Source organism: Cryptomeria japonica, chromosome 3 (genome assembly GCF_030272615.1).
Source record: "Cryptomeria japonica chromosome 3, Sugi_1.0, whole genome shotgun sequence".
NCBI lineage: Eukaryota > Viridiplantae > Streptophyta > Pinopsida > Cupressales > Cupressaceae > Cryptomeria > Cryptomeria japonica.
Window position 1 is genome coordinate 332,433,278 of NC_081407.1, and position 12,321 is coordinate 332,445,598.

A 12,321-nucleotide genomic window follows, 5' to 3' on the forward strand; every position below is an offset into this window, starting at 1 on the left:
GCACCTTGCTACAATCAGTAGGATCCCAGCGGGCACAGAACCATCAAATTAGATTATCACTGTGGAGTTTAGGGAAAAGTATAGAACCTACCTGCAGAAGACAAGCCTCACCCAACCATTTGTCCTCCCAGTCCTTACACTTAAAACTACACTCTGAGATATGGTCTGAGGAATACCAGCTTAAGCAATATATAATATGTGATATTTGAGATTTCTTTCAACAACTCGTTTTTATCTTTGAACTCAAATTGCTTCAAAAGATTTTTCTTCTCATTCCTCCACGTTAGAGGCGTTCCATTTGACTTCCTCCACATAGACAAGATGAAAAAGTTTGATGGAAAAATATTTGCAAATAACTGTGGCCATTATGATTAGTTCAACCAATTGCTTATTTTCATATTTTTTGGCATATTCAAAATTCAAATAGGTACTTCAAGGTCATCCTGCACTTCAATGACAAGAAATGTATCTTATATTTCTACTTTCATGGATCAGTTATTGAAGCAGTTAACAGTAGTAGGCCACAAGAGAAATTTTTCTTCATACACGCTCCACCATCTGTCTGCCTCGCCTACTGTAGCTACCAATGCTTAAAATGTATCAGCACTAGAACATTCTTATACTCTCCAATTTATTGATATTGTGATCAGAGATTCTTTGACATGTCTTACAATTCTACACTCTGTTGAATACCTCCTTGGTGTCAACAAACTGTTGGTTGGTTGTTCTTCCTTTGGCAAATCTGATCTCAAGAAGATACTATAAAATGATTTCATTCTTCTATTCAAATTTTGCATATACAAATTGAACTTGACTGTGTCAACTTTTGTTATACTTGCTAAAAAAATTGAAGCCTTTGCTTCAATTAGCAAAATCATATTTCGACATACATTTCCATTCACCCTAAATAACGAACTTTGACTTTGATCTGAAAAAAATTCAATGCCTTTTCTATTTAGTGGAATAGTAATCCTTCTACCTTTCTCATTAACAGGTTCACTCCACCAAATCATGTAGCATCTGCCATCTAATCAAACTTGCAAATGGGTGGCACTTAAGTTTTTGTGATATCTGCATTTAACTTCTTTCAACTACAAAGGCACTTTTAGAATGAGAGAATGCCTGATGAAAGAAAGCACATTAGCCCCATAGCCATTTATCATGAATAGTATTTTTGAACTGAGAGAATGACAAGCTCTTTTAAACAAGTCTCTTGAATCTCCTCTGCACTTCTATAAATTTTGTTCAAAATTTCAAATCTTACCTGCCTAGATTACTAAATTCCTACATACTGCTACATATTGAATTAATAATAACCTTAGTTACCAAATTTTACATTTTCAATTATTTTCTCCAAGAACTGAAATTGCCATAACTTTTGCCAAAAGCAGCAACCGACCCTCTCTTCAGCCAACTCACATTCAGGTAGGAAAACCCTTTTGCTGAATGAAGAGAGGTAGAAAAATTGTGATTTTCACATTCACAGCCATGAAAGTTATTTTTGAGCGGGGCGCAGGACCCTGCTGCCCTCCCCTCCATTCTCATCTTCAGTAGGAGAATTCCAGCAATTGGAAGAACTGCATTGATTTTGGATGTGACTGCTGCAGCAGCACATATTAGGGATGTGAATTTTTTATGTGAGCTCAAGGAGCTTCCCTAGTCTCTAGAATAGGATCCTGAACTAATCTAAAAAATGAGTGCAAGTGTTTGAGCCCTGAGCATCACCAGATTTAAAAGTTAAACTCAATCTTGACATAAAAAGGCAATCTTTGGTAAGCAACCTTCCAAACAACTTGAGACTTACAGGTCAAGTGCCGAATTAGCAGCAAAACACAAGGAGATAAGAATTTGCAATGACCATAAATAGTATACATATATTATATGGTAGCATCAAATGGCTACCTAATTATTTTACATTTACCCTTCTACTTTAATCCATCTACTTTCTCAAAAAAATAATATCCAATCATTCTCCAGAATAGCAAAATTAGAATGGAAGAATATATTTACCTGATCAAAGTAATTAATTTTCTTTAGAGAGAAGGTAAATAGTAAAGTGTGCTAAAAGAAGAGTATGCGAACTAATCTCTAAATGAATCTTTGTTGAACTATGGAAACCGCAATAGGGATTATCAATTTCAAACTCAAGCATTAGCATCCTATAAATCATTACAACGAGTTTATGATAGTGAGATAATGAAGTGCATAGCAGAGATCATCAATTGAGATCTCAAAGAGGATTGTCCTTTTACTATATATGCCTTTATGGAGTTGCATGGATGGCTCAGATCCCCTTCTTTGCATTTGTATGGAAGGTTGCTTAGGGACCCAAAGCCTGAGTATCTCTCAGTTAGGAGACTAATAAGGTGAATCAAGAAGTTCATCAACTTTTACTCCAGCACAATCACTGATACGGTTATAAAAATGAGTACATGGATGTTGATCAGCCACTTTATTGTGTCACCCATCAGTGAATAGGCTTTAATGTTGATTGGCAGAAAACTGGAATGTCAAGCAATGGCACAACCTGCAACTATATCCTGAAGTTGAAATTTTCTTGGGTAAGATAGGGATGTCATCTTAGAAGGCTAAACCAGTGGTTCAAACAACTTTAGATTATATGTGATACACTGTGAAGAGTGGTTTGCTCTGCGGTTTGAAATGCTATCTGCATTCTACTTGGCATGCTGATAGTCATTGTCCTTTTCCTTGAGGTGAAGAAAGTCTTGAGCATAAAATACATCTGTTTTCTCAAAAAAAGTAAGAAATATATATAACAGTATATGCAAGCATCAAGCATCCTCATGAAAACTTCCTTCTCATGGCAACAAACTTCAGAATCTCAGATGGTTCGCTGGAGTACAAGTCTCTTAACTTTTGAATGAGGAAAATGTGTAAACCATGGGAATTTGAAAAGGAGTTGATCCATGCAGAGCATACCCCAAGAGAAATTTAAACTGGGGGGGAATTTCAGAAGCTGAAGAAGCAAAGGAAAGCAAGAATAATCTAAGAGAAAAGAAAGGAAATGCAAACCTTTAAAGAATGAACCAAAGGGACACATAAAGATGAGAGGGGAAACAAAATCAAACAATGAATCAAATAGGAACTAAATCCCCAAAACCCATGGAGATACTTAAGCCATATGAAGAAGAAAATAGAGGAAAAAAAATATGTCAGAAGAAATAAGACAACAAACCCTACAAATCAACCCAAAAACCAAAATGCCTCAAAAGATTAAATATGCAAAAAGTATGCTCCATTTCCAAGGACTAGACCCTAATTTTGAACTCATTACAAATACATTCTCAAATGATATTCAGGGAAAAGAGCAGCACCACTCCTCTGATCTCAAAGAGACTGAACAGGAAACCTAGACGCTCTAACAAACACCTAGATCTCACACCTCCAAAAGAGAAATGTATGCCATGTCAATTTTCCTCAAGATAAAGAGGCATTAAATCCCTCAGAAACGTCAAGAAAAGAATGGAGAGAAAGTTAGATCATAAGAAAAGACAAAGATAATGAATGTACATGGTACAACTAGAAACACACATATCTGAACAGATAGAATCTAAAAATGGTTAAAAAACAAATAACAAATTATTGCTAAAAGAGCGTTGAAATCTCTTGAACACAAGTATAGCATATAGTTTGCATGAATATTTTGGAAAATCCCAAAAACAAGGTTAATATCATGGACATAATGGTATGGATTTATAAACATTTGTGAGACGAAAAGAGGTTTACCGTTTAGTAAGATAAAGATGGAAAATTCAAGATATGTGCCTTCTACAAGAAGTGAAACTATGAAGCATGCAGAAGGAAGCTAAAAATATTTGGGGAGTAAAAATGGGTTTAGTAAGTTTCTCTGTTCCTGGGAACCAAAAGGAAAGTACTAAGAAAATTTAAAATACTTTAAAATAGATGCTTTGTTAAAATTTTAAAAGTTATCAATCTGGTTTGACAACTTTGGTCACAAATGTATATGTACCAACATACACAGAAGGAAAATGAGATTGAAAAACATTGGAAAGATAAGGACTAGAAAAGGACTAGTGATCCACAAGGACACGTCCACCCCAAAGAAACCCCCATTTCCGGGACAAGGACATCTTCGAAACAATAGGGGGATGTTCCCCTGCTGACTTGCCACCACCACTGGAACTTGGGGGATGGCACAAGGACTCCAGGAGTCTCCCATAGGCCCCACTTAGAAACTTGATTCCTAAGCAAAAAATGGTGAAAATTTTGTGAAAATGGCATCCTTGTCTTCAAGCCAATCTCATTCTCTTCATCAAAATATATACATGAAATATAACATTTGAGTATAAGTCACATTTCTTATACTTAAAAATATTTCATGTATATATTGGCATGATATTTGAGAGCGGTTTCAAATCTCTAAGATTTATAATGCAAATTCTAGATTTTAGAAGATTTCGAAATTTTCAGACAATAATCAACAAGCTCCTATCAGCATTGTCTTTCTCTATCTCACTCTCTTTATCTCCCCTTAAACTCTAGACCTCTCTCTCTCTCTCTCTCTCTCTCTCTCTCTCTCTCTCTCTCTCTCTCTCTCTCTCTCTCTCTCTCACTATTCCTCTATTCCCTCTCTCTACCTCTATCTCACTCTCTTCTCTCTCCCCCAAGGTCTAGACCATAGTTACAAGACTCGTCGAGTCTTGGCAAGACTCACCGAGTCCCAAGGCGGGTCGCCCTTGCCGAGGCCAGGCGCCGCTGGACTCGGACTCGGTCGAGTCTGGCCAGGTCTTGGCAGACTCGCCAAGTCTGCCAGACTCGGCAAACTCGTGAGTCTTGAGGCCTGGACTCTGCCACCCAGGCAACAATAAAAAAGCCAAAAAAATTTAAGAAGTCTTTCTTTTAAGTGGAATAAACGGTGAATATGTCCAAGGATGATGTGGATGATAGGAATTGCATGTAGAGAATATCAATTAAATGCAGATAAAGATTAAATGGAGGAATGAAATAAAAGTCGTTGGACCCCACAAGGGGATCTGCCCCTTGACCTCGTCTTGGGAGTGCTGCACCCAAACCCCCATTGAATAATTTGGGGGGAAACTACGCCGATAAAAGGGGGCAAAATTTAACCTCCAAGTCTGATTAGGCTCCATGTAACAATAGTGGATGGGGATGTTGATGTCACTGAGCCTGAGCCTGAGACATAAGCAGATATCATGGCTGCAGAATGTTCTAGGACCTATCTTAGCCGCACACGTAGGACGGTTGCGGGGTCGAGTGATCAATGATCATTGATATTGGCTCCTCTAAGCCTTAGACTTCTAGGCTCTAGCTTTTATGTTGAACTTGATATATGTTTTGAACTTTTGATGACATGGATTTCATATTCCATGAATTTTGTAGACATTTGACACTATCTATATTTCTAATGTGTTATTTAGTTTAGCTTATTTCCTTCAGCGCAAGCCTGAAATTTGCATTTATACTTATGTGATCAATGTAAACTTGTGTATGTGCTTCTATTTGATGAGATTATTGTGTCTTTAATGTTTATTTATTAAAAAATGCATGAAAGAAGTTTAAAATCGTTAAAAAACTTTGCATTTCTTGGGTTTTTCAAATTTGCCGAGTCTCGACTAAGTATGGGTGTCGAGTCCGAGTCCGAGTCAAAAATCAGCTTGTCGAGTCCGAGGCGAGTCCGAGTCTTGTAACTATGGTCTAGACCTATCTCTCAACATCCCTCTCTCTCACCCCCAAACCCCCGCAAGGGGATCTATCCTAAACCTTGTTTTGGTGTTGCCCCCAAACCCTCATTAAACTATAAGTCTAAGCAAGTATGAGGCCAATGATGAATCATGATCATAAAAATCTACATAATACATATACCTTGTTGCAAATCCCTACATATTCATAGTCAAGGCCACAATGAAGACCCCCACAAGGGGCACTACCCCTTGACCCAAACCTCCACCCACCATTCTTATTGTTTATGCAATCATTTCCATGTTTTTTATGTTTTTTAATTTAGTTTAAAACTTCAAACTTCATTTAGTATGCCAAAGTTTCATTTGTGATTCTTAATACTTATTCTTAGATTGCACTTTGCTTCGTAAGTTCCAAAAATCTGCACACCATAGTTGATGCTCAGATTTTAAATTTTCAATGCAATCATTTTCATGTTTTTAATGTTTATTAGTGTAAACTTTACATAGTGTGGCAAAGTTTTATTTACAGTTCTTATACTTATTCCTTGCACGTCTTTTATAACTATTTTTCAAACATAGAAATGTTGACTTGGTGGTCAGCACCTCCTTGGCGACTCATGACATAGATTAACCGCCTTCGTGGGTCAGGTTAAATATGGTGTTTGTATCAGACGTTTATAGTTTGAGCTTTTGGCGAAACGGAAAACGATTCCAACAATTGGTATCAAAGCCTTGGGTCACGAGTTCGAGTCTCCCTTTAGTGGGTGTTGAAGGCTCAATCAGTGTTGAGGGGGAGATTGTTGACTTGGTGGTCAGCACCTCCTTGGGACTCATGCCATGGCTTAACCGCCTCTTGTGGGTGGGGTTAAATCTGGCATTTGTATTGGGCATTGATAGTTTGAGCTTTTGGCGCAATGGCAAACGATTCCAACAAGAAACACCTAAATTCACTTGAAATCTAGGGGGCTTATCTACTTAAAGATTTACTTGATAGTTCAGTCAATGGAACCACCTAATTGATGACTTAAACAAATTAATTGAACATAAATGTTTTTTTGTTCTTGAAGAACCTTTGCAATCTCATCTTTGATCATCGCATGGAATGCAGATTGCACTTCCCCCATATAAATCATTTGAAATGACTCGAAAGATAATTCGAGGGATCTTGAGGTTTAACAATGAGCTTCAAATACTCTAATTTTGTCTAACGGAACATACAAGATGAATTGCTCCAGTATCAATGCTCTGGATTCTAGGAGGTTTAGGGGAAACGATGATTCAGATGTGTTGTATGTGTGGAGACAAAAGTTTAGACAAAGAAGAGAACTAGAACTAGAACAGAAAGTTAAATTAATTTGTGTTTTATACATGGCATACTCTCAAGGGAGATGTGTATTTTCTCCTATCTATTCTCTATCTGATTATGTTATATATGTACTATATAGATTACACGTTTGTGGAAACAAAGCAGTTGTCATGGAAGTTAAAACAGTTACATTTCCATGTGACTATTCATCTCCCAATGGTTTGGTTTATTGTCACTCACAATGCTGACAAGTGCTCCTAGTTAGTGCTTGCGAGAACTGAAACATTGCACAATGTTCTTAGGCATCGCACAAAATTTTGCATTGAGTTATGGCTGTGCACTTTGTGTGTGGTGTGGAACTTAAACAAAGTTGTGTATAAAGTTGTTCAGCATTATCCTTGGCATTGCCTAAATGATACGTGATGCAAAGGGATGTGCAAGAATTGGGAAATATCTTTTGGGTTGTGTAGCATGATTCTGACATTTTACAGATGGCAAATGAAGCAAGGAGCTGCATGCTGATGCACAGCATGGTTCCAAGCACTGTGCAGGTGACGCGTTGAGCAGGGAGTTGCATGTGAGCTTGTGCATTGTTGTGGGGGTGACTGAGGCTAGCACAAATACAAATTAGTGGATGAATCAGCCAGGATTTGAGGAGTCTGATACAACAATGATAAGAAGAATGTGCACTAAGAAAGGAAAATAAAAGTACATAGTGCAATAGAAGTTGCAATGCTTGGAGGAGAATCTCAAACACTGGAATAAGTCCTCTTCTGAAAATATCTTTAATAAAAAGAAAAGAACAGGAAATGGATGTGGTGAGTACTCAATCAAAGATGCTGATAAGGAGACAATTATATCGAAACAATTTTTTCCCAATTTAATCAATAATAATAATGAAACATTGCAGATTCATATGATCAGATCTCAAAGCTGCTGGAGCCTCCATCGGCCCACAACTAGCTGGAAACTACTTTAATTTTTATATACTCAAATTTTTGGTCACATTCTGTTAGAAGAGGCTCAAGAATAACTAACAATAAGCCACAAAATAATTTGTCAGCCAAAGCTTCTACAGGATAAAAGATTAATTTAGAAGGGACTCTACCCGCTTCAGGATCTAAGCCAAAAGCATAATGCTCGAATTATAAGTATTTTCTCCCACTTCAATATGAAAAGATTCAAAGAACCTAAATATAACCATTAAAAAGTGTTACTAGAAGTTTTCCAAATGGACAGCTATTGGCAATGTAAGTCAGTTAATATGTTCAGTAGAGAATAAGGTACTGTGTCACTGGCTTAGTAGTAGAGCAAACATTAATGAATGGGAAGATTTCATTCATACAGCATGGAAGTGATATGCAATTCATCTCTAGAATCTTTGAGCTGTGGACTGTTCTGGCATATAAAGGCACAACCAATGTCCACAACTATTCTTCTCTACTTGTGAGATTAAGACCGTGAAAATTTGTTGACAAGGGCACTTGCATTGATCATAATAACCTTTGCAGCACACACATCTTGTCCTATAGTAGGGTAGGGGCATTACCCAGAGAATATAAGACATGCAATATATTGGTGTTGAGTTTCAATTGCTCTTTGTACTCAACAATGCAAAAGCACAAAATACAAACATAATATCTGTACGTATCTATGCATTTATTAGTATACATGCATACATAGACCTTCTGAGAACCATAGCATACCTTCTAAGTTTTCCTTGAGCCATTTTGAGTGCCTTGGACTCACGTGGCTATCCCACCACCAAGAATGTGAAGGACTACTGGCACCTTGCAACCTGACGTTTTTCATTGTTTTACAGTAAGAAGTAATTTGAAGCGACCACGTGTAATAAGTCTGCTCCTATTAAAAATTTGCTGGTGTGTATCCCACTGGGTTTTGAAGTCAGCTTAACACCGTGTCCCTCTAAATTCTAAAAAATGCTGGAATTTCACTTGATATAAAAGCAAAAGGAAGCACCTGCATCACTGCACTGCAAGAAATATATCAGAAATGCACTCAGAGATAAGTAAGTAAATCAATGCAACACCCTCTTTCTCAGAAAATCCTTTTATAAAGACGCGTACTGCTTAGCTCCTATTAAGTGTCAGAATCATACTACCGAATAGGCTTATTCTATAACAAAGAACAATTTTAAATAGAATAAAAGAGAAAAGCTCTCAGCTTTGTTCTTTCTACCTTACATAATTTATTTTAATTTAGGTACTATTGTAGACTAGTTCCACAAATGACCAAAAAAACTGCAAAAATATGTACATGATCAGATTATACAATGAAAGTCCCAAGTGCATATCCAAGAAAAGTAAAGAAGTAATGAAAAAGTAGAGTTATGAAGCCTAAAGAAAAAGTAAACTTATGAAGCAAAGATCCTTACTAAGGAAAAGGAAAATGAAGAGAAACATCAACAAACGTTAGCTTCAGAACTTATTAGCATTTTTAGTCATAATCAAACAGGAATTGCAAAAGTCAAACATTTGGTAATAACGGAAAATTTACTAACCAGCATATTGATAGCAGGAATCATCCAGAATTGCAAACAGGCGTGCACGTGGAGACTATCATTAATACCTCAACTCTATGAAACTTCTTCTGTTTGGAGCCCATTACCGGAGCTATTTTTCTACTCTGCTTTATAGCTCATTGAAGAAGCATTTAGGACCCGTTTTGTCTATCTTAAGGTAGCTGTACTTTTTCAGTTCAATTAACCCTTTTCCTTTTCTGTAGAAATGCTTCTTATATTATTTCAAGGATCAGAAATGTTACATCTACCTTACTTACAATTGCAATGTCCCAATGGATACGTCCCCAAGGTCAGGAAATTCCCCAACATCCCGGGGATTTGAAAACTCATGGGGTACGTTTCCCTTTTAAGACTGGACAGCCTACTCATTTGGTGCATTAAAATAGAAAAAAGACAACTTTTAAGGAAGAAAAGAGGAGGATTGTCATTGTAAATTCAGCATATTGCATTTATTTATTTTTTTTAAACTAATTGCTTTTAATTTGTTTAAACTATTTAAATACCCGTCCCCTGCAATACCCCTGCCGTCCCAGGTCCCACGTTCCCCATCCCATCCCAGAAGCTCAAGATTTACTACTTGCAATAGGGTCACATGGGTAGACTCCTCTTTAAAACTCATATATGGCCCAAGAAGCTCTGAAGCACTGAATCAAACATCTTTGTCGATACTCTTGAATTTACCTTTAATTAGCAAGGTCGATTCATGGGGAAATGTACTAAACTCCCCTAGGCCGCACACGGAAAGGTCTTCTTGAACTGTTGCCTTACATCTTAATTTCCTCAAAAATCCTATAGCCCCCAAAAGTATTTGATCATTTTTGTACGTTGATATAGTTTCCTTGGTTGTTCTCTCTACTAAACATAACCAAAGTACAGCTTTTCCGAAAGAATCTCAATCAATACATCTTTGACTTAGTATGTTTTACAGTAGATTGAATTTTTACTCAAAGGACCGCTCCCGCGACTTAAAGGGAGGCAAAATCGCAAAAAAGTTGTCTTGAGAACTTCAAAAAACTCTGCTCCATTAGTCTTGAACAGAGCTTCTCTTACAAGGAAAAAAAATTGAAGAAAGACGAGCGGAAAAGTAAATTCATAAAGAACGGCGCTTCTCTTTACGCGTTGTTGACAAATATTAAACCTTTTCGACAAGTTGATAAAGAAACAAGCTCTGTAAAGCGAAATGAATAAGATTACCGAAAAAGCTCCTAAACATGAAAAATTTTATACAGAGAAACGATCAAAGGTTCACTGATACTTAGAGTTTAATGTTAAATCAAATCGACCAAACAAGCAAAACAAGACAGGCTAGGCTTGTTTTGCAAGAAGTTTAATTACAGCGGACTTGATTTCGAACATGGACGTTTCTTCGAGGTATTTTAATTACAGCACACTTGATTTCAAACATGAAATTGAGCAAAAACCAAAGATTCTTCTTAAAAACAACTTTTGGCTAATACAGTAGAATTTAAAAGTAAAAGTGAAAAAATTCAGACTCGATACCTGAACCTGCGGTCCAGCCTATGCGGACTATGAAGTAAAATCTTTAGAATTGCGAACAGGCAGGTCAAAGGATCGAATCCTCGAGCATTTAGTTGCTCGCTGCCTGGATCGGCAAGCGAAAATGTCGTGCGTGTGTAGAAATGCTTTCCTCGTTTTTATTCGCAGCATCACCTTTAGACTTTAACACGTATCTTTCCTTTTAATTACAGAAAAATACCACATTTTCCACCATTAGTTAGTGTTTCTTGTTTTTATTTGCAGACATTGCTTAGAATTATTTGTGTATTTTTTATAAATCTACTGTACTGCCAGGTGTGCTGAAAGCAACATTTAATAAAGCAAACAAACAAACAAAAAGGTACCTAGACTTTTCAAGATTCGAACTGTGAACGCAATTCGTCGCTCCAGTAATAATTTAATAATACAGAAGGTTGAAACTTTAACTTGCATTATCAGAATTTCCAGTTCCTTAACAGAATTCCTAGTGCAAATAATGACGTTTAGTATCCCCATTTAGAAGATTATAGCATCATCCTTTTGGTTGACAGGGGTAGCTTACACACCTAACCTTGGGGCTGTCTACTTGATAAGGACCAAGTCACTCTCGAATCTCCGCTGTATACATGAGATGCGATCGGACATGAAAGTTACAGATAAAATGAATGCAACACTAAAAACCTCATTACAGCGCAGTGCATGAGGATTTACAGGGCTCTCAACATGTGACTCTGAAAAAAAAGGTACAGAAATTAGTATAAATGTACAAAATAAGTTAGGGGATAGAAACGAGAATTATCAGTATTTATCTTTGAAATATTGTAATAGAAAAATTTAATGGAAATAAAGTTGAACAATTATATATTGCATTATTTTTAATTTTAATTTTTGATTTATTTTTAATTTTAATTTTTGATTTATTTTTAATTTTTGTTTTTTTTAAATAAAATTGTGTAGATGTTATTAAAAATATGTATAGAGATATAAAATTGTTGGTATTAAGAAGTGTTTTCTAATTTGTATTTGATATATGATATGTGTTTATATTTATTATATTATTTTAATGCATGTCTTTTTGAAGATATTATAAAGATTTGATAAATATTTATGTTGATGTCTAACCAAACATAATCAATAATAAGTGATCTCCATAAAGCTTTTTTCTTATTGAATATTATGTGGTGTATTTTAGAATTCTTAATTATTAATGACCAAGTGATTCTACATTCAATGGTTGGGTTAGAATTTTATGAAATTCTTTGACTACATTACAATCTATTTTTTCTATTTTT

At 36.1% G+C, this 12,321-nt stretch overlaps 1 protein-coding gene across 7 annotated transcripts in view; it reads right to left on the reverse strand.

The window, feature by feature from the left end:
• Window positions 1–12,321, reverse strand: part of LOC131067213 (protein NETWORKED 1A) — a 61,352-nt gene that overhangs the window by 40,611 nt on the left and 8,420 nt on the right. Inside the window, exons 1-3 of one of the 7 annotated variants that reach the window (XM_058002165.2) lie at window positions 11,395–11,760; window positions 11,033–11,228; window positions 8,697–8,978 (exon numbers count right to left, since the gene is read on the reverse strand). In XM_058002165.2, coding sequence (XP_057858148.1) covers window positions 8,697–8,802 — 106 coding nt within the window. In that variant the 5' untranslated portion in view covers window positions 8,803–8,978; window positions 11,033–11,228; window positions 11,395–11,760. Of the gene's footprint in view, window positions 1–8,696; window positions 8,984–9,511; window positions 9,536–11,032; window positions 11,229–11,394; window positions 11,761–12,321 lie in introns of those variants that run through there. The other 6 variants (XM_058002163.2, XM_058002166.2, XM_058002170.2 and 3 more) reach the window with 6 other exon arrangements.